This window comes from Tachypleus tridentatus, chromosome 13, assembly GCF_004210375.1.
Source record: "Tachypleus tridentatus isolate NWPU-2018 chromosome 13, ASM421037v1, whole genome shotgun sequence".
Classification (NCBI taxonomy): domain Eukaryota; kingdom Metazoa; phylum Arthropoda; class Merostomata; order Xiphosura; family Limulidae; genus Tachypleus; species Tachypleus tridentatus.
The window spans coordinates 99,566,477-99,587,612 of NC_134837.1; the positions used below are offsets into that span (position 1 = coordinate 99,566,477).

The 21,136-nt window shown below is 33.8% G+C and overlaps 1 protein-coding gene across 5 annotated transcripts in view; it reads left to right on the forward strand.

Moving 5' to 3' along the window:
* The first annotated feature begins 360 nt into the window (after nt 1–360).
* The window catches only part of LOC143241083 (glycogenin-1-like), a 39,532-nt gene continuing 18,756 nt past the window's right edge, over nt 361–21,136 (forward strand). For 2 of the 5 annotated variants that reach the window (XM_076484603.1, XM_076484604.1), the window contains exons 1-3: nt 361–508; nt 13,773–13,914; nt 19,972–20,146. In XM_076484603.1, the coding sequence (XP_076340718.1) occupies nt 436–508; nt 13,773–13,914; nt 19,972–20,146 (390 nt within the window). In that variant the 5' untranslated portion in view covers nt 361–435. Of the gene's footprint in view, nt 527–8,519; nt 8,587–13,772; nt 13,915–19,971; nt 20,147–21,136 lie in introns of those variants that run through there. The other 3 variants (XM_076484601.1, XM_076484602.1, XM_076484605.1) reach the window with 3 other exon arrangements.

The following is a 21,136-nucleotide window of genomic DNA, read 5'->3' on the forward strand; positions in this document are numbered from 1 at the left end:
CTTTCACCAACGAATAGTGGGATTAACCGCACATTATAACGTCCACAGAGCTGAAAGGGTGAGCATGTTTGGTGCGACGGGGATTCGAACCCACGACCCTCAGATTACGAGTCGAACGCCTTAACCCACCTGACCATGCCGGGCCAGTAGTTATCGCAATTAAAAAAAAAAAGTCACAGAGAGAAACTATAATGAAGTATGGATATTACTGAAAATGGTTACTGTGTTCCACGTACGAAATGTGATTACCTTGAGAAGCTAAGATAGAATACAAATGCAGAAATGTCTATTGTTTTTCTTAAGTCTGCTTGATAGTAATATGTATATTTAATCTTAAATATGATTTTAATTCACAATCACGTTAATTTCCGTGATGTGGCGCTTATTAATCAGTGCAGATGTGGGTTTTGTGTGAGTTTTGAACAAAGTGATGGTATGTACGTTAATTTTACTGCGCCAGAATTTGTCAAGAGTCGTGTAAAACGTATGGGCATGGAATCAAAAAAAGGTAAAACAACGACAGAATGTATGTGATCAAGTTAAATAATTAGTTTTGCTTGGCACTAAGAGTGAGAAGCTTAATAATATAGGAATGACTAAGAATTTCTGTTTTTAGTAGTAGTACTGTAACTAGTAGATTGTTTATAATGTTAAGAAAATATATAGGTTAAAAAAAATGAAGTAATGAAAAATACGAAACTCGATAACAACATAAGTATATTCCCAGTACTTTTGAAAGGTAGACATTTCTTGGTCAAACTTGTTAAGTCTTTAGTGTTTGATAATTAAATTAATAACACTAAATAGGGTGATTGATTCGTTACGATGAGAAACCTACTTGAAGTAAAAATGTATCTCGTGACTGCTGGTATAGGTATTAAAACATGTATTAAATTAAAGTAGAGAACAACGTGAATCCTCACTAGCAACAAATCCTTTAAAATGCAAGTTAGTTGCTCCTATAATATTAGTTGCAAAACAAACAAGATCCACAAATTTACAAATGTAATTGTTAGAAACAAAACTTTTATCTGAGGGTGACTCCAACCTTGATAAAAATAAAACTTGTTTCTCTTTGTGATGCTATTCTCACCATGAAGTGTAGAAAAAGAAGATTCACTGATGTTACCATTTTTCTTGTAATGTTAAACACTTCAATCAAATACCTTTAACTCTTTATTTTTAAATTAGAAATTACTTCATAGTCATTAACCTGTCTTCATATTACAATCTTTCTATCTAGTGTAGTATCTCATTATTAATAGCCCTCCTCTAAATTCTTTCTAACAATTCCATGTCCTTTTTAAAGTAATAATCCCAAGTCTAAACAAAACAGTATTAATGTAAATACAACCTGAGATCCTGTTTCCCTTACCATTACTTGGATGGCATAAAAGATTCATGAACTAAAACATACAGGTCCATTTCTTTTGTAACATTGTTAATGCTATTACAATCAAAATTATATTGTCCATTTTTTCAAATTTTATAATAGGAAAGCTAAAATATTGTATAATGAGGATATGAGAATGTTTTAGTGCTAGTGTTTTGAGATAAGTAGACTTAAACTGTCATAGTACTCCAATTTCTATATGTATTGTGACTTAGGTTATAATTCATATGCATTACTTTGCAAAAGTCTTTTTGCCAGTTATTTGACTGACTTGCTGGTTGCTGTAAGTCATTCTGTAATATGGTTATAAATACCCGAGAGTTTAATGTCATCAGAAAACCATACTAATTTACCAATTATCATTCTTTGAATATCACTAATGAAAACAAACAAAAACAGAAAAGACTCGAATATTAACTTCACGTATATATCAGTGACATCACTACCAACAAAGGGTTAATTTGATTCAACTTGTTTTTTGTTGCTTTCTCTCACCCATTCACTCTACTATCTAATCAACTAGTACTAATCTTTTTTTCTTAGCTAATCTTCTGTATGGCATCTCATCATAAAACTTTTAAAAATCTATTTACACTAGAGAGAGAAGTAACATGAAAAAGTCAACAGGTGAGTAAGGCAAGATTTCCCTTTAATGAATCTGTGTTAGCTCTTTTTGTACAATATCATATTTGACTTAATGATTTTGTTAAGTCTTGTTCTAAAAGACAGACTAGAATAATTTCACATAACAATAGCAACTTTGCAATTTTGAAACAATCCAAACTGTAATAATCCAAGTACTTTATCTTGCACTCAGTACAGAGGTCATTTGCCAAACTATTAACCCTCCTTTATTCTATAATTGGTTCCATTTATATACTTTTGTAACATGCTAGCTTTGACCACAACAGATATAAAATAATTTAATAAGTTAATCACTCTGTTAGAAAAATAAAATAGGAAACAAACCTACCCTTTGTATTTATAGGTTTGAAAGTAACCAGTGAAAGCTTGTGGAAGGTGGGGTGTTCATGTTGTGAATTATGTAAACTTTTTCTTGCTTAGCATATTTTTCATGAGACTAAAATGACTTGTGCAGATTTCAGTTTTTTTTTTAAATTAAAATGTTAAAAATACAAAAAAACGTAAATATGAAAAAAACTTTTCTCCATAGTACTGAGACGTGTGACCCAACATCAAAGGTTTGTCTGCATAAAAACAATTTCTGTTAATTGGAAGTGCAATCTGCATATTTAAGGAAGTGTAGAACTGTTATGCTTTGAAATGATACTGTACTATAGTTTCATTTCATACCACTTCAGATCCACTACTATAATATTCTGAACAAGTTTAACTACCATATGGATTTGTGAATCTAATGCTGCATTTTTAAGTTTTTTTCATTTGTAGTCTTGTAGTTTAGTATTAATAATGTTTGCACTTCTTATCAACTACATTTACTGTGATTTTGTTTTTTCAATTCTCAAATAACTTAGATATTTAATATCACAAAATGCATTTAAATACCAATTTCCTGAGGCATTTTGCTGGTTTGAGTGATATATCTTAGAAAAACCACAATACATTTTATATATATATATATATATACACACACACATACACAATGTTGCACTTCAGTTTTGTTATGCGGTATTAACCACAAAAGGTATTGCTTCTATAAAAGATTTTGTAGAAACTGCCAAGATCAGGTTGTCAGTGCTTTGACATATAGTATACTTTGATAGATTGTTTAGGCATAGTATTCATGATGAAATTTTATAGAATGGACAGCAACTGTCTGTTGTGGAGACACAAGTGAAGAGAACAACATATAGTATTGTCGTAGAGATTCATTATGATCATAGGATAATGAAGAACTAGATACTGAATAATATTTGGACTAAGACCCAATCTTTCTCTGATCATAATTCTTGAAATTAGTAGTTTAAGCCGTAGCTTTCAATGTTTCAGACTTATTACTCTATAAACTGTGCTTGTTGGATTTAAAAGTTTGTTTGCTATGAAGGAAAGTGCAGGATCAAAAAGAAAGTAGCAGAGGTGAGAAAGTTTCAGAAAAGTGAGAAAAACTCATTAAAATCAAGATGCTCTTAAGAGAGAAAAAAAAAAGATGAAATATTGTTTTCATGAAGATAATCAAAAGGTATCTAAGGCTAAAGTAATTGTACTAAATCAACTACAAATAATTGTCTCAAATAAGTGAGCTTCTTGTTGATGAAAATAGGGAAAGAAGGATCTGAAACAGTTTGTGGCAGGGAATACCAGTAAATATAGAAGTAAGAAAATATTAACCTAATACAAAAATACCTTGGAGCTCAAAACTTTTTTTCTTCTGTTACTAAAGTTAGTAGAAGCTAAGAAATTTTGAACAGGATGCATTGATTAGATGATAAATTAACATGGATTTTTGTTAATTCTGTAGCACAGGTTTCGGTCTTTGCACATGAAATTAAGGAATTCAGAACAGTACTTAAGCTGCAAGTCACTACAGAAGCTTTGCTGGCAATTAGCATGTTAAATGGCTTTGGTATTATGGAGTCTTAGTGAAATAAAAATTTTATTTTATAATGCTTAGAAGTCATTTGTGGTAATTGAGTCTGAAAAAAAGGGAAGTGTGGTTGTGTTTATAAGATAAAATATTCATGGGAGAAATTGTTGGTAAGACTGATAAAAATGTAGTGTTTGGGTTGGGAGTTTTGAAAAATTGGAAGAAAAGCATGTGTAATGACATTTTGTGTAGGTTGCCTGATGATCAGATTATTGAATTTAGGAGTATATTTAGGTAGAAACATAAGTTGATAAATCAAATATACCAATTAAAATTTTATAAAACGATGAGTTACTTGTGTGCATTATTTCCATGTAGCTCGTATAGAAGTTCCTTTTTTGCTATTTTTTAATTAGCCTTCATAATCAGAAGTGTGAATACTTGATTTGTCCATAATTTATTAGAAAGTTTTTGAGTAATTTTTGTATATTAGAGAAGTCAAATGTAGTCTTGTTTTTTTCATGTTTTCTTTTAGAACTAATCCTTTGTATTTAGAGCAGGTTTTGCAGTCAGTACTAGCACTGTGTGACAGTGCCAGCAGTACTGGTGCTGGTTTATAGTATATAATATCTGTTATCAAATGTCTCATCTTTGGAGTTTTGACCAATTGTCTCTTGTGGTATTTCAGTTTTGCTTCCTCAGTCACTGGATTCCCCTTCCAATAACAAAAACCTGCCCACCCGACACAGAGCAGGATCCATGGAGGTTGATAGACCTCCTCCGACTAAAGACAGTAAAGAAAAAAGACGTGGTCATAAACCGAAGGGTTCTCCAGCCACTTCACCTACCCGTTCTTAAAAATGGCCACCTTGATACAATGGAACTGTCGAGGTTTACGTTCTAATCTGGATGATATCAAAACGCTGATTGCTTCCTACCATCCTGTTTGTCTTTCTTTACAAGAAACATTTCTCAAAACTGCTGATACTGTCTCCATTCGGCAGTTTTCTCTGTACAGAAATGATAGGTTGTGTGATGGTTGAATACATGGAGGGGTGGCACTGTTGGTTGATCAACACGTGCCCACCCAGTCTTTGTCACTCAACACACCCTTGGAGGCTGTAGCCATCCGTGTTTCCTTGGGTCATACCATCACTGTTTGTTCTCTGTACCTGTCCCTGGAAAGACATATGATCAATCAGATCTTGATGCTCTCGTTGAACAATTGCCATCTCCATTTCTAATCCTAGGGATTTTAATGGACATCATCCCCTCTGGGAAGTGCTATTATTGATGGGAGGGGCGATCTGTAGAGCGGATGCTCTCTGATCACAATCTTTCTCTTTTCAATACTGGTTCTTCCACTTACTTTCATGCACCTAGTCAGTCCTTTACCACTATTGATCTCTCAGTTTGCTCCCCTTAATTATTCTCCCATTTTTCATGGAGGGTTGACAGTAATCCACCATGCAGTGATCATTTTCTGATCCTTTTGAGAGAGACTGGCCGTGGTCGATGCCACCCTACCAGCGTGCCCGGTGGAAGCTGGATCAGGCAGACTGGTCCACTTTCACTGCTCTCGCAGAACTTGATCCTGCCATCGTAAATCAGCCATCAATAGACGACTGTGTAGCAGTGGTAACTGACTGTATTACACATGCAGCTGCTCAGTGTATTCCTAAAACCTCGACACGTTTTCCACGATATCCTCGTCTGTGGTGGAATCCTGCTTGCCACTTAGCACGGAAGGCTCAAAAGCAGGCCTGGGATACTTTTCGTAGATATCCCACACTTTCAAACCGGGTTGCTTTCCAACGGGCCGTGCACATGCTAGGTGGGTAAGGCGTCACAGCCAGAAGGAATCTTGGATTAAGTTCACAACCAGTATATCTTCTACCACCAGTTCCAAGATCATATGGGACAGGATTGAAAGGTTAATGGACACTACAATTCTATCCCCTCTCGATCTTACTCTCTGATGGTCAGGAGGTGACTGATGTTCAGAACATCGCTAACACTATAGGTGAAAGCTTTTGCGGGTATCTAGCACTTCTGCTTGTTCCTCCACCTTCCTGGCCATCAAGACTCGGGCAGAGCGATCACCTCTTTCCTTTCAAGTGACTGTTTCTTTGACTATAATTGTCCCTTTACCCTGGTGGAACTAAAAATGGCCCTTCATCGGTCTGCCAGTACATCTGTTGGACCTGATGATATTCATTATGACATGCTGCACCATCTCTCTCCTGCTTCTCTTGATGTCCTTCTGATTGTTTTCAACCGGATCTGGCAGGAGAATGTTTTTCCTGATGCCTGGCACCAGGCTATTATTTTACCTTTCTCTAAGCCAGGAAAGATCCCAAGATTCCTTCAAACTACCGTCCAATTGCTTTGACGAGCTGTCTCTGTAAGACATTAGAAAGGATGGTTAATGCTCGTCTTGTTTGGTTCCTTGAATCAAACAACCTCCTCTCGCCCATCCAGTGTGGGTTTCGTCGACAGCACTCCACCACAGACCACCTAATTCGTCTTGAAACATCTATCAGAGAAGCCTTTCTCAACCGCCAACATCTTATATCAATATTCTTTGACATAGAGAAGGCTTACGACACAACATGGAGTTATGGCGTTTTGCGAGACCTCCATACATATGGGTTATGTGGCCATCTACCCATGTTTATTAAAAAATTTTTAATGGACAGGAGATTCCAAGTTCGTGTGGGTTCGACACTTGCCCATTCTTTTGTACAGGAACTTGGAGTCCCTCAAGGCTGTGTATTGAGTGTTACACTCTTCAGTATAAAGATAAATGCCATCACTGAACAACTCCCTCACTGTTGCGAATGGGCTGTATGTCGACGACTTTCACATCTCATGTCAGTCATCAAACAGGAGATATATTGGCGGCAACTACATACCGCCCTCAATTTTGTACGGAAGTGGACTCTGGCGAACGGCTTTAATTTCTCTCTCTCCAAAACTGTATGCCTGCACTTTTGCCGTCGACGGGGTATTCACCCTGATCCTGAACTTCATATCAGTGAAGTTTTTCTGCCAGTGGTCCCGGAGACCAAGTTCTTGGGGCTTATCTTTGATCGTAAACTGACCTTTATACCACACTTAAAGCAGCTTCGGGTCAAATGCACAAGAGCACTGAACATCCTCCGTGTTCTCTCTTCTACCAGTTGGGGGCAGATCGCTGTTCAATGTTAAAGGTATATCGTGCTTTTATTAGATCGAAACTCGATTATGGATCAATGGTCTATGGCTCTGCCAGACCCTCGGTCTTAAAGATGCTGGACCCGTTCATCACCAAGGACTTCGACTCTGCACTGGGGCTTTCCGTACCTCTCCAGTTCAAAGTATATACATTGAATCTCATGAACCTTCTCTACACCTTCGCCGTTTGCAACTATCTTTACAATATACTTGAAACTTTATTCCTTACCAAAGCATCCCACCTGGAAATGTGTTTTCCTTCCTCGGTGGGCAGTACTTTTTCAGAACAGACGATCTGTCATTGCTCCGTTTGGCCTTTGCATCCGGGAGCAATTGGATGAATTGGGTCTGTCCTTGGATAACATTGCAGATTCCACAGGTCGGCCCATCCCACCATGGCTTATTACAGCCCCAAATATGACCTTTCTTTCAGTCACCTAAAAGGCAGATACTCCAGATTGGAAGTACCGTCTTTTATTCAATGAATATCTTTCAAACAATCATTCAGTTCCCATTTATACAGATGGTTCCAAATCAGGTAATTCAGTGGGCTCTGCTATGGTTTGCTATGGGTCAGTAGTTGCGTGCAGAATCCCTTCAACAGCTTCTGTGTTCACTGCTGAACTGTATGCCATATCTCTTGCCCTGGATCATATTGCAGCTGAGCAGTACTCCAACTGCACTATTTATACTGATTCGCTTAGTTCTATACTTGCCTTGGAATCGCTACACGTTAGATCACATCCTATTCTCGCTGATATTGAAACCGACTGGCCCATTTCTCATTAGCAGCTACTTCAATCCAGTTTTTCTGGATACCAGGCCATGTTGGTATTCGGCGGGAAGCGAGCTTGCAGACATGGCAGCTAAATATGTCTGCTTCAGCACCATCACTCCCATGCCTATTCCGTACATGGACTATGGTGTTGTCTTCAAGGCTCGGCTCCGTGCCAGCTGGCAGTCCACTTGGAATGAGCAACGTGACAACAAACTCTTTCAAATTAAACCCAAAATTGGACTTTGGCCATCTAGCTTCCGTAAAGTTCGAAAGGAGGAAGTTGTTCTCACTAGGCTACGCCTTGGTCACAGTTTTTTAACTCATCATTTTCTTTTATCTGGAACTGATGCACCAATGTGTAGTTTGTGTTACACTCAAATCACTATCAGCCACGTTTTACTTTCTTGCCATCGTTACAATTCTCAATGATGGCAATATTTTAAACATATTTTTTTTCAGGGTCAATCTGTAACATTGGACAGTGTTATTGGTGATGGTGACTCTGTCCACCTTGATAACGTTTTTACTTTTTTAATGGCCATTAATCTCATTTAAGTGTTGCATATTTATTCATTACACCTTTTTAATTGTGGTTCCTTTTTTACAGTTTTAATCTCTCTCCTTCAATTTGACATTGGACAATGGCCAGAACATTAAATAACTCGACACCAGGACTGGAAAGGCCAACTTCAGGTGACTAATGCTCCTGTTTGAACTACTCGTTAGTCATCCTGGCGAGTTGTTATTATACTTTTGCTGCATATCATTTCACACTTTTACTACTTTACTTTTTAGTACTGGCCATATTGACTCATAACCCGGAACCAGGACTGGAAAGGCGAACTTCAGGTGACTGACGGTGGTTTTTATACTTACCTGTTAGTCTTCCTGGCGGGTTACGATCATTACCATTCTGCTACAGGTAGTTCTTTACAACTTTTAAGACTGGATGTCACCATTGGTTTTTACACCATTTTCTGTTTTAATTGCTGTTTTGTTTTTAACTTCATTTACTTTTACAAATTGTACTCCATTTACTTGACTTTATCTTTTTACTGGACATTTGGCTACTCATTATTACGATTTTGCGGAGTGTCTTTTAAAACTTTTATTCTTTTACATTTTGATAATAGCTGCTATGACACATAACCCGGAACCAGGACTGGAAAGGCCAACTTCAGGTGATTGATGGTGGTTCTTGAACTTACCTGTTAATCTTCCTGGCGGGTTATGATCATTACCTTTTTGCTAGAGTAAATACCTTACAACTTCTTATACTCTGCCTTCTATCTTAACATTGTAGACTAGGTGTCAACATTGGTTTTATACTTTTTTGTTTTACCTTCATTTCCATTTATGTCTGTCACTACATTTATTTATTTATTTTTATTTTTTTTTTACATTTTTACCGAATGTCTGGTGCAGATAGCCTCGCTGCTTTGTGCCATAAAACACTAAATCAATCAATCAGTTTTGCTTTTCATGGAATTATAAATTTTTATGGTAGTTTTAAGTCCTTACTTCAGTTGATAAGTGAAATTCTTGAAATATGGGAAACTGGTTACTCCCATGCTGTGGAAGAAAATGTGAATGTGCTTATGTGACTGAATGCATGTTAGGTAGGTTCACATGTGAGTAATGTTACTTTAGCATGTGAGCAGATTAAAGTGCACATGTCACTGGGTTTTATTTAGTTACATTCAAAATTTAATTAAACTACTTAACCCTTTCACAGTTGGTCAGGGTTCAAAGGCGATGTCATTGCATTTGTTGACTTGCATTCAAAATTTTATTGAACTATTATATTATGAATTTATTCAATAAGTCTGGAATCAATTTATAGATAATAATCTAAACTTTAATATTATATATGAGTTATATTTTAATTTCAAAGTTAATGTTAAAAGAACACAACTAGATATAGATTTTAGTGAGTTACATAGTATCTTGAATGCAACATTGTTTAAAATTAGATGTTTGTGATATCAAAATACTAAGTGTATATTTTCATTTAAATTACTAATATTATCAAGCCAGAATATAAATTAAAACCTCATTGTTTTATTTTGTTGAGATATGGCTCATACTAAATAATACTTGGCAGCCCTGTTCATCTCTTTCCATTTTTTTGAAACAGTCCCTTATATAAATTAATATTTGACATGTGAATAACCAATCAACAGCTTAAAATGTCCCCAGAGTAGTTTTCCCCACCATTTTAATATTTGAAAAAGCTACAACATTCCTTTGTCAATGTAGTTTTTACATAGTATAGACCTCAGTTTTGTGCCTGGTTTTTGAATAAATTTGGCATTTACTGGAATGTCATATTTTGTTACTAATTTTTGCCAAATGTTGGTTATTTTTCTGCTGACAAACACAACACCAACATTATAAAATACAATGTGATAACTGCCACAACTTCTGTATTGGAGAAACAAGTAGGAAAATGGAAACCAGATTTAAAGAACACAAAAAGTCACCTTCACACGTTTTCAAACACTACAAATCAAATAAACACAACATAACCATAGAAAACACCCAAATACTAAACAAAGAAACAAACATAAACAAATGCAAAATTAAAGAAGCCCTACTTGTACAACAACTCAAGCCCAAAATAAAACAATTCAAAGGAACACTTTATACCTATATTAATAAATATAATCAAACATCTAAGAACGTCCTCTACATTCCTACACTCAATTACACAAACACCTTCAAATATGTGGTTAGCTATCAATCAGTTACCCCTTCTTTCTTTGTGAGCCTGACAATGACCAAAGAAGGTCGAAACGTTGTTTGCTTCCCTACATAATGCTTTCTCTACCCATACCAGCCATTTTTACATATAGTAATAATTTATATACATGTATAATAATCGAAATGTGACTATATTACAAAATACTAGTCCACTGAAACACAGTTAAAATAGAGAAGACTAAGGACCAGTTTTATATTACTTGATATGTGACTTGAGTGCATGTGCACTCTGCCAATGAAAGCTAAGTAACGTTAGGTAGGCATAACTTGAAGGACAATTTAATAAAAAATAATAAACGTGTTCATATATAGTGTTATGAGGCTTAAGCTACTTAGACTTAAACATTTTTTATTTTTGTGTTATATGTAGTCATTCTAACATGAAAAAAGCATAATTTATATTTTTCCTTATTTTTTATGATAGATTCAATGTTTGTCAAGTGACAGTCCTCGTGTAGTTAGAGTATAGAAAGTAAAACATAGTTTTGTTTAAAACAAACAATTAAACTGTATTTAGGAGGTTTTAGAGTTTACATAAATAATTGTATTTTTGAGATGAAGAGCAGGTTTTTTAATCATAACTTGAAATTACTTTGCACTCAGACCAGTAACAAAACAGACTATTTTCACAAACAGATCTTTAGTAAAAGTGTTTCATTGAAAAACCTGAATTTTTGTATACAAAATACTTCTAACCTTTACTCAAGTTTTATCAAATTTTGTGAAGATATATATACTGTATCAAAAGTTACAGTGGAAATACTTAATGTGTAAAGGTGAAGTGGTGTATATTATACTGAGCCCACTGTGAAAGGATTAATTATCATGGTATATGAACAAACTTTACATCAAACCATAGGTAATGAATCAAATTTTGATATTATGTAAATTTTAATTTCTTAATTATACAAAGAAGTATTTCAAAGCAACCTTAAATTCCCCTAGTGTGAGAATTTGGATATTTGTTCTTGAACTGTTTCCTTTTCTGAATTTTTTTGTCCATCCAATAGAAAACAATGAAATGCAACATAAAATATTTTCTATAATTTTGTCATCAGTATTCTGAAGCTATATTTTTTATTTTTATGGGGTTGAGAAATAATTGGAAACCACTTTCTGCACTTACCTATGACATGCTCTAATTTACATTTTGGTAGATGTTTCTGAGGCTAACTCCCATTAAGTTTATAACCAATAAAAAGCCTAGATTTTAATTAATCTCTGCCACAGTCGTTATATCACGTGGGCATAGAGTTGATTCACAAGTTCTTTTGATGTGGAACAGAAATGTTTCCACGAGAATACCCTGGGAAGATAGTTGAATTTCTAACTGCTCAATTCAAATGATTAACTCTAAATTCAGGTTTGCAATAATACTGACTAGGTTCTACTGGCACTATTGCAAGCTCTGATTGAGAGTTAAGTTAACATTGAGAAATTTTGTTTGTAATATAAGTAATGTCACCATTAATTACTTTATTGAAGAGCTTTTCTTTTGGTAACATTACAAGGCATGGGTGTTATTATAAATGCTGTTTATATTTTCTAGAGTGCTTCAGAGGTTTTAATGATTTTTTGTGTGAAGCTGTCATCATAAAATCATAAGCATCTATCATATAAAGATATAATATAAATACTTGTGCATAAGACATGTGTTATGCACAAAGTGAAAGAATTATTATTATTTTATTTTTATTTTTTTTGTCAAGGAAAATATAACCTAGCATTGAAAATTTAAATATCACATGGTGATATGATTCCTTCTCAGAGCCATCTTGTTGGTAGGATCTTATTTTATTGTTAGGTTTTTTAAGCAGCTGGACATTTTGAATTTCTTAAAAAGTAAATATTTATACTTTACAAACAAACATACTGGTGAAAATGCTATTGAATTTAAGGTTAAGTATAATTTTATTTTTTGCATCTATTTGATGCTACCTGGGCTGCCAAAAAAATGACATTATTGTCAGCTCTTTTACTTTTGAAGACAGTAATGAGTATGCAAATGAGCGTCGTGTCGTGAATCCTTTTGATTATAATTTTGATTGATTATTCTATGAGACAATAATCAATGCTCATAAGTAATTGAGTTAACTATCCACCTTTGTTTCTCATTGAAATCCTAACTACTGTGTGAATTTAAAAAGAAATGTGATTTGTTGAATAACTTTATTACACATTTTTATAAGGTAAACAAGCATCATATGACTGTTAATTATTTATGTATTTAAAGTATCAGAATCATTGCTTTTTTAATCTATTTGTGACGCTTTTATAAGGAAATTCTCATTGATATTCTTTTATGATGTACGTATAACTTCATGAAGTTTGAAAATTTATTTCTTGTTGTTAGTAGTTGAATATAGCTTTCAAATATATTAGTACATGTATTTTTATTATTTTCATCACTGTTTTTGCATTTAACACATAGGTTTCAATTTGTTGAAATTATTGAGTTTGAAGTTTCTGCTATAGAATAATTTTGTACTTAGTTCATTTGATTTATAACTATTTTTTAAATAGCATCAGATCATGAGACTCGTAAGAGGTTTACCTGATACTGATTATTGGTCATAGCTCCACTGTCCATCTAATACAATGTGGAAATATAACAGTTGGTTCTACAGCAATAATATAAGATTTATTTAAGTCATACATTAATTGTATCAGTCATAATAAAAAGAATTTTCCCTCAGTACTGTGCTTTTATTATCACATACAAGAAGTATGTGACAGACAGTTTGTTCTTCTAATCACTTGTTATTCCATAAACTTATTTGAAGTTTCACTGAACCCCATATCACTTTTTAAGTTGTTAAGGAGTAGATTATGTTTGAAAACAAATATAATAGTACAGTATTTATAAGGTGTGGGAATTTGAAGAAAAGCCAGTAAGAACAAATATAAATTTTCACAAATTTATGTAATTATATGGTAATAGAAAAATGTCCTTTGAGTTATTGATCAAAAAATGAAAGCAACATTAAGTTATTGGTATATTTTAGTGGAAACCAAAACTAGCATTGTTTCAAACTTCCATTAACTACAGTAATTACTATTTTTTCAGTACAATTGATGTTAAGGTTATTGTTTATACTGTACATGTGTATTTACAGTGGAAGATGAGGCTTTTGTAACTTTGGCTACTGATGACAACTACAGTCTTGGAGCACTTGTGCTTGGCCACTCTCTTCGCAAAGTGCAAACTTCAAGAAGCTTGGTAATTCTTGTTACAGTTGGCGTTTCAGCAGGTATGAGGTAAGTTAGTAACATTATACTTTTAGTAGGCTGATAAGGTAATGGGACTTGTGTAGTGGATGGATCAATATGTCCTTTGTGTTTAAATTATGATTTCATTGCTGTAGGCTAGTAAGTTTTTAACAGTACACATTTTGATTATATTTACAACTTTTGGTAATGTAATTATTAAAGAAATTTGGGATGATTCTGTTTGTAATATAGAATGTGAATAAAAACCTTACATAATTTTCATTTTATCTTCTGATATCTCTCTTCCACAAACAAGACATTGTTGATGTCACTGATCAAATCGCAATGATATTATTTTGTATAAATGAAATAAATACTTATGCTATAGCAAAAAGTGATATCAAAGAGGATTACACTTTGTCAAACACAAGTCTTCACACAAATAAATTTATTAGAAAACTTATTTAGGTGTACACATAGGTTATCTTGGGTTTTATACACAATTTAAGAAATAATTGAAGTCATAACTGATGTTGCAAAAGAGCCTTTATTAAATTTGTAGAGAAACTGTTAACATAATGCTGATTTAGTCCTGGTTTTATTTGTTGTCAGTCAAATAACCTTTTTGTATTTTCTAAGACTTGTGCTTATTTTATTTGTAAGAAGGCTATAATTAGATATTATGCAAAAAAAAATTTGTTTTCAAAACCTGAGTATGACTCTTTCCAGACAGGTTAAAGGCCATGTTGTCACATTTGTTGGCTTGCATTCAAAAATTTATTGAACTACTATTTCATAAATCTATGGCAATATGTTTGTTATCAAAATGTAGATTATAGTTCCAATTTTAGTATTATACATTGTTCAATTTCTTAATTTAAATTTAAATGTTAAAAACTTAAACATTGATTTTTGTATGGTATGTGGTATGTTGAATGCAACACTGGTTCAAATTAGAATGTTATGATGTCAAAATACTAAGTCTATAGTTTTGTACAAATTAGGAACTCAAGTTATGAATATTGACAAACTACAATATAAAATAAGAGCCTTGTATCTTTATATTTTGTCGAGATGAGATTTGTGTACTAAATCAAAGTTAGTGAGTTTGTTCACCTCTTGCAATATTTGGAAACATTTCCTTGTATATTGTATGCTCTTCTTTCACTATATGGCATGTCAGTAACCAATACACAGCTTAGGGTATCTCTCTAATAGTTTTCTTGGCTATTTTAATATGAAAGAAAGCCACATCTTTTTTTTGAACCAATATTTCAAGGAGGTTGGATTGGTTGTGTCTTTAGTCTGCTTGAAATTTTGTAAATTTTTTTAGATCTAAATACAGCTTAGTAACTGAGCGTGATATACATGTGGAAATTTATGGTATCAATATTGTAATTTATGATTTTTGGTCATTCTACTGTGATATATATATATATATACACACACACACACACACACACACACACACACACACAATTAAAAAAAAAATTTGTTTCACATCCTCCACGTGTGAAGTTTTAAAGGGCTTAGCAACCTGCATCAAAAAGCAACCAAGTACAAAAGTAATAGCTAGAAGAGATAATTGTTTGCCTTCTTTATTTACTGTTCTACATTTTAAGAAAACTAAGTTTAGTAACTTATTTCTAAACAGAAACAATCTATAGATATATAATGTATCCTAGTTGAAATGCGAGTGTATATAGTACTAGTGTACTAAAACACAGCCAAGGTAGGGTCACTTTGTAAAGACATAGGCCAGTTCTATATTGTTGGATATGGTAGCATGAGTGTGTGCATGCATGCTGCATCATTGTAACTGTATTGTTAGCCAGGCACAGCTGAATAGTCAATGTAATAAAAATAAGTATATACACATTTCTTTATCACATTTATGTTATCAGATTTAAGCTATTTAGTCTAAATGTTTTTTTCTTATTATCTGTTGTCATTCTAGAACAAAAGTACAATTTATATTTATTTCCCAACTTTTTGTAATGATTATGAGATTTGTCAATTCTACTAAACTCATACAGAGACGCGTAAGTGAAAATAACAGATTAAATACAAGTTTTCTTTGTAAGAAATATTTTGAAACTATCTGAAAAATATAAATATTTTGCTTGTGAAATCTGAAGATTTTCTAATTTAGTGCTTGTTATGGTATATTACACCATAGTTTCATTAAATGTACTGAAAATAATCTTGTTGCTTATGCAGAACTTGGAAAATAGTCATTATTTGAAATCTACTCAACATGTATGAGCTTTGGTTCTGCAACTGTTGATTATGTTATTGTTCTCTGTTTACTTTAAAGTAGTTATTGTAATACTCTGCACACAAATGTCCATAGAAATGAAATAATGTGTGAACCTGAAGATAATGTCTGTGTGACTGTAATTATGGAAAATACCAATACATTTTAATAAAAACTCTCGGAGATATGTTTGTTTATATGATTAATGAGCAAGACCAGGGGGTGGGCAACTTATTTTTCATAGTGGCCACAACTGTGGCTGATGAAAACAATGTTGGCAACACCATTAAAAAAAGAAGAAAAATGTCAGTTTCATCAAAATAATTACATTTCAACTAACCTTCAATGTGAAAATTAATGAGGGTTTTCTCAACAAGTTTTGTGAAATTTGGCTTAATATCTATGTTCAATGAGCATCTTTGCTCTGCCTCTAAATTTATGTCAGTAAGTTGAGATCTGTACCTAGACTTGAGAAAATCTAGCATAGAAAATGTTGACACACACCAATGTGGATCCAGACATGGAAAATAATTTTAAAATTGCTATCTTCAAATTTGGAAGACTCTCATTTATCAGAATAGTGACACATATCTCCCTGATAGAACATTTTTGTTTACATTTTATGTGTTCTACACTTTGCAGGGTAAGCATTTTGTCTTCAAATCCACATTTATCCAAAGACAAAACAATGTAATTGAAACTTCCTAAGTAAAATTGAGATGGATCATGAAAAATTTCAAACATCAATTTCAAATTTTTAAATTTGGAGAAATATGATTCAAATTTTTGAGACAGATTTTTGATCCAGTTTACGTATAGATCATCTTTAGCAGCAGAGAAATCAGTCATTATTTTCTAGAAAACTATTCAACTTTGCTAAATGTGTCAAATCACTCTTTTCTAATTGTTTTGCAAGGAGGTTTAGCTTTAATTGAAATTTATAAAGAGAGTGTGATTGCTCGCTTATTATTTTACCTCTTCCCTGAAGCTTAATATTCAAATTATTCAAGTGAGCCATCATGTCGTACAGAAGGTGCAAGCCACAATGCCATGACAAAGTTTCAGGGATATTTTCATTCTTATCTTTTTCAACAAGATACTCTCGCTTTGAGGAAATAAGAAGTAAATCATTCCAAGACTTTCCTCTACTTAACCATCTTAAATTTGCAAAATCAGTAAGATCATCAAAAGTACAGTCACTGCTTTTCTTCAAAAACTTAATAAACTGTCGATGGATGAGAGAGTTTCCACTTCTAATATAATTCACAATTTTTACAACAATGTCCATCAAATTTGTCAATTCATCACTTCCAGACATCTGAGCACATAAATATTCCTGATGTAAAATGCAATGGAAAGATGGCAGCATGGACTTCACATTATTTTCAATTAAATGCTGCTTCAAAAGAAAAACAAATCCTAATTTTGCCCCAGTCATGGCAGAAGTACTGTCTATTCTGACAAAAACCAGTTTTTTAAAATCCAGACTGAATTTTTTAAAGATGTTTTTTCCACATATTCAATCTTGTAATCCACAAAGGCTAAACATTTCTTCCCTCACATGAAGATCTGAAGTTACATATCAAACCCAAATAATCAACTGTGCAGTGTCACTAACATCTGTTGACTCATACGAGGTCTGTTCAAAAAATCCGAGGACTGTTTGAATCGTGCAGCTCCAGTTGGTTTCAGGGGAATCTGCTTGGTGTCGCTAGGTTTGCACAGATCAGCTGATTACGACGCCATTTCCGATTGCAGATATCTTCATTTGTGTATTAGCTACGCGGTTTTAAGTGAAGTACGATTTTTTCATTTGGCAGATTTCAGAATGAATGACCTGAAGAAGCAACGACTTGCTGTGAAAATTTGTGTTAAACTTGGAAAATCTGCAACTGAAACTTTTGCTATGCTTAACACGGCTTATGGTGATGTGGCTCTGAAGCGTACGGCATGTTTCAAGTGGCATGAACGTTTTAAGGATGGTTGACAGTCCAATGAAGATGATGGCGTCCTGGGCGTCCTTCCACATCAACTGACGACCCCCACGTCGACAAAATCAACACCCTGGTGCAGGCAAATCGACGTCTGACTTTCAGGGAGCTTGCTGAAGAGTGTAGGATATCAGTTGGATCTTGTTACAAGATTTTGACCGAAAAATTGAAGATGCACCACATTGCTGCGAAATTTGTGCCTCAGAACTCATGAGTTTTTGGACAAACACTCGATCACTGTTCTTCCCCACCTCCCCTACTCACCTGACCTTGTTCCTTGCGATTTTTTCTTGTTCCCCAAACTCAAAAGACCCTTGAAAGGAAGAAGATTTGAGACAATTCCGAGATTAAGGCAAATGTGATGAAGGAGCTGGAGGACATTACAAAAGAAGTGTACCAGGACTGTTTCAACAAGTGGAAACACCATTGGGATAAGTGTGTGTGTTGGGGAGGAGAGTACTTTGAAGAGGTCCCAGACCTGTAACTTCTAAATAAAGTACATTTTGTTTTATGACATCAGTCCGCGTATTTTTTGAACAGTCCTCGTATAGTGCTAAAGAAAAATAGTCTTTCAGTTGTTAAAGCAACTGATTTTCTATGTCTTTTGCTAACTCTAGCATTCTGTGGACAATTGTTTTTTGACTTAATTGCAAATTATTTATCTTTTAAGAATATCATCTTTTATTTTTGAATCATAATTCTCCAACAGAGTTTCAATGACCACAATCAATATTTCTTACTAGTTCACCATCAGAAAATGATATCTTTGTTTGAGCTATAATCCAAGCTACTTTATAGCTAGATAATGTAACTAGTTCTGTCGATGATAGAAATCTTTTTAGGCCTCCCTTTTGTTCATGAAGTTGTGCTTTCAAATGGTTAATTTCTTCATATGATTTTAGCTATCAACTGGAAATTCATTGTGAAAATTCTTAAAGTGTTACTTAAGGTTGTATACTTTATTCCTTAAAACTAAAAACTTATTATTTGCTTCAATCACTTCCAATTTCAACTCTTAACTTTTATTAAATTCTTGTTTCACATTTTTCCAGTAACTTGCCATTTTCTTATTGGCAATAATGCCAGGATTAATTAAATTGTTTTTATTTTCTGAGTGTTCACCATCATTTGGATTCTTTCATTTTCAAATTATCTACTTATCTATGTTATGGGATTAAAAATAAAATATATTTAAGCTTGAAAGTTACACAATAAAAATATTTTTGCAAGAGCATGCAAAACAATGCACACTCGATAAAAAACACCTAAACCAGACTGACGTTACAAAATGAGCAGAATCTGTGGCAGTGATGAAGGGCATGACATTAATACTGATGTGAGGCAGTGCAGTTACTGATTACCAAATTTGTGATGCAAAATAAATGATGGAAAAAGTTCATTCCTAAACCCGAGCTGGCCACAATTGTGCTATCCACTGGCCACATGTAGCCAGTGGCCATGGAGTTGCTCACCCCTGAGCTAGACCAATGATATATCTATTGTATTGGTGAAAAGTAGCTTTGTGATGATTTTGTTGGTTGGGAAAAAGTTAAAAAAATTAAATTAAATTGTGATTGACTGTTTTGTGAATTATGATCTTCCTTTCAGGTCTGTAAAGAGACATACCTCTGATATATATTTCTTTGTTTCATAATTATCAAACTTTTATCCACATCAGTAGATCAGTTGTTGAAAAAAATATGTACAATACACTTTATATATATTTTTGTTGCTTGAATTGAGACATTTGTAAGAATGTACAAAAATTTTGATCCAGTTATATTTGAAATGCGTACATGTAAATCTTTTCCATATACTGTCTTTTCACATAATAAGAACAATTCTTTTGTTTCTCAGATCTATGTTATCTTCTGTTTATGATCTTCTTGAAGAAGTTGGTGAAATTGACAGTAAGGATGAAATCAATTTAACTGTATTGACAAGACCAGAACTTGGAGTCACTTTCACCAAACTCCATTGTTGGAGACTTTCTCAGTTCAAGAAATGTGTTTTCCTGGATGCTGATACTTTAGTAAGTAAAATTGAACAGATTAAAACTGTTTTACATCTAAATCATTCCTGCTAGGGTATAAAAGGAAAGTTAGTATTGTATAGAAAAGTTTGATTATGTGGAATGTGTTTATTGAAATGTTTTCACACTGGTCTCATAAAATACTTTGTTTTATTGACCCTTTTCCCTGGCCCTGGCATGGCCAGATGGATAAGGCACTTGACTCGTAATCTGAGGGTCACAGGTTTCAATCCCTGTTACACTAACCATGCTCGCCCTTTTAGCCATGGGGGTGTTATGGAATGGTCAATCCCACTATTCATTGGTAAAAAAGTAGCCCAAGAGTTGGCTTTGGGTGGTGATGACTAGCTGCCTTCCCTCTAATCTTATACTGCTAAATTAGGGACGGCTAGTGCAGATAGCCCTCGTGTAGCTTGGTGTGAAATTCAAAACAAACCAAACCCTTTTGTCTATGGTAGGATATATGTTTGTGTGTGTGTATTATGCCATAGAATTTACAGTACATATATTAACTTTTTTTTTCATATATATTCCCAGAATAGATCTAGTTGAGAAAACTGATATTCCCATAAAAATTTTGTTTAGTTTGGCAAATAAACTACATTATACCATTCCAGAACAAGACACTGGGTTTATAATTATTGGAATTTAGCCAGCAAAAAATTTACTTCTGGCAATTTAGCGACATCTCCATCATTATCTGCTTGGTTATCATGGTGAACAGGAAGCAACTGTCCAGTGATTTAAAAAACCGAATTATTATAAAATACAAGTCTCGTGCTCTTTCCGGTATTTCTACACAACTTAATGTGCTGAAATCTACTGTTCAAAGCATAATTGCCAAGTTTAAGCTTATAGGATTAACTGCTAACCTCCCTTATTCTGGATGCCCCACTAAAATTCCAGAGAGAACCAAGAGGAAGGTTCTCAGAGAAGTTAGCAGGAACCCTCATTTAATACGTAATGACATGCAGAAACTGGTAAGGGAAA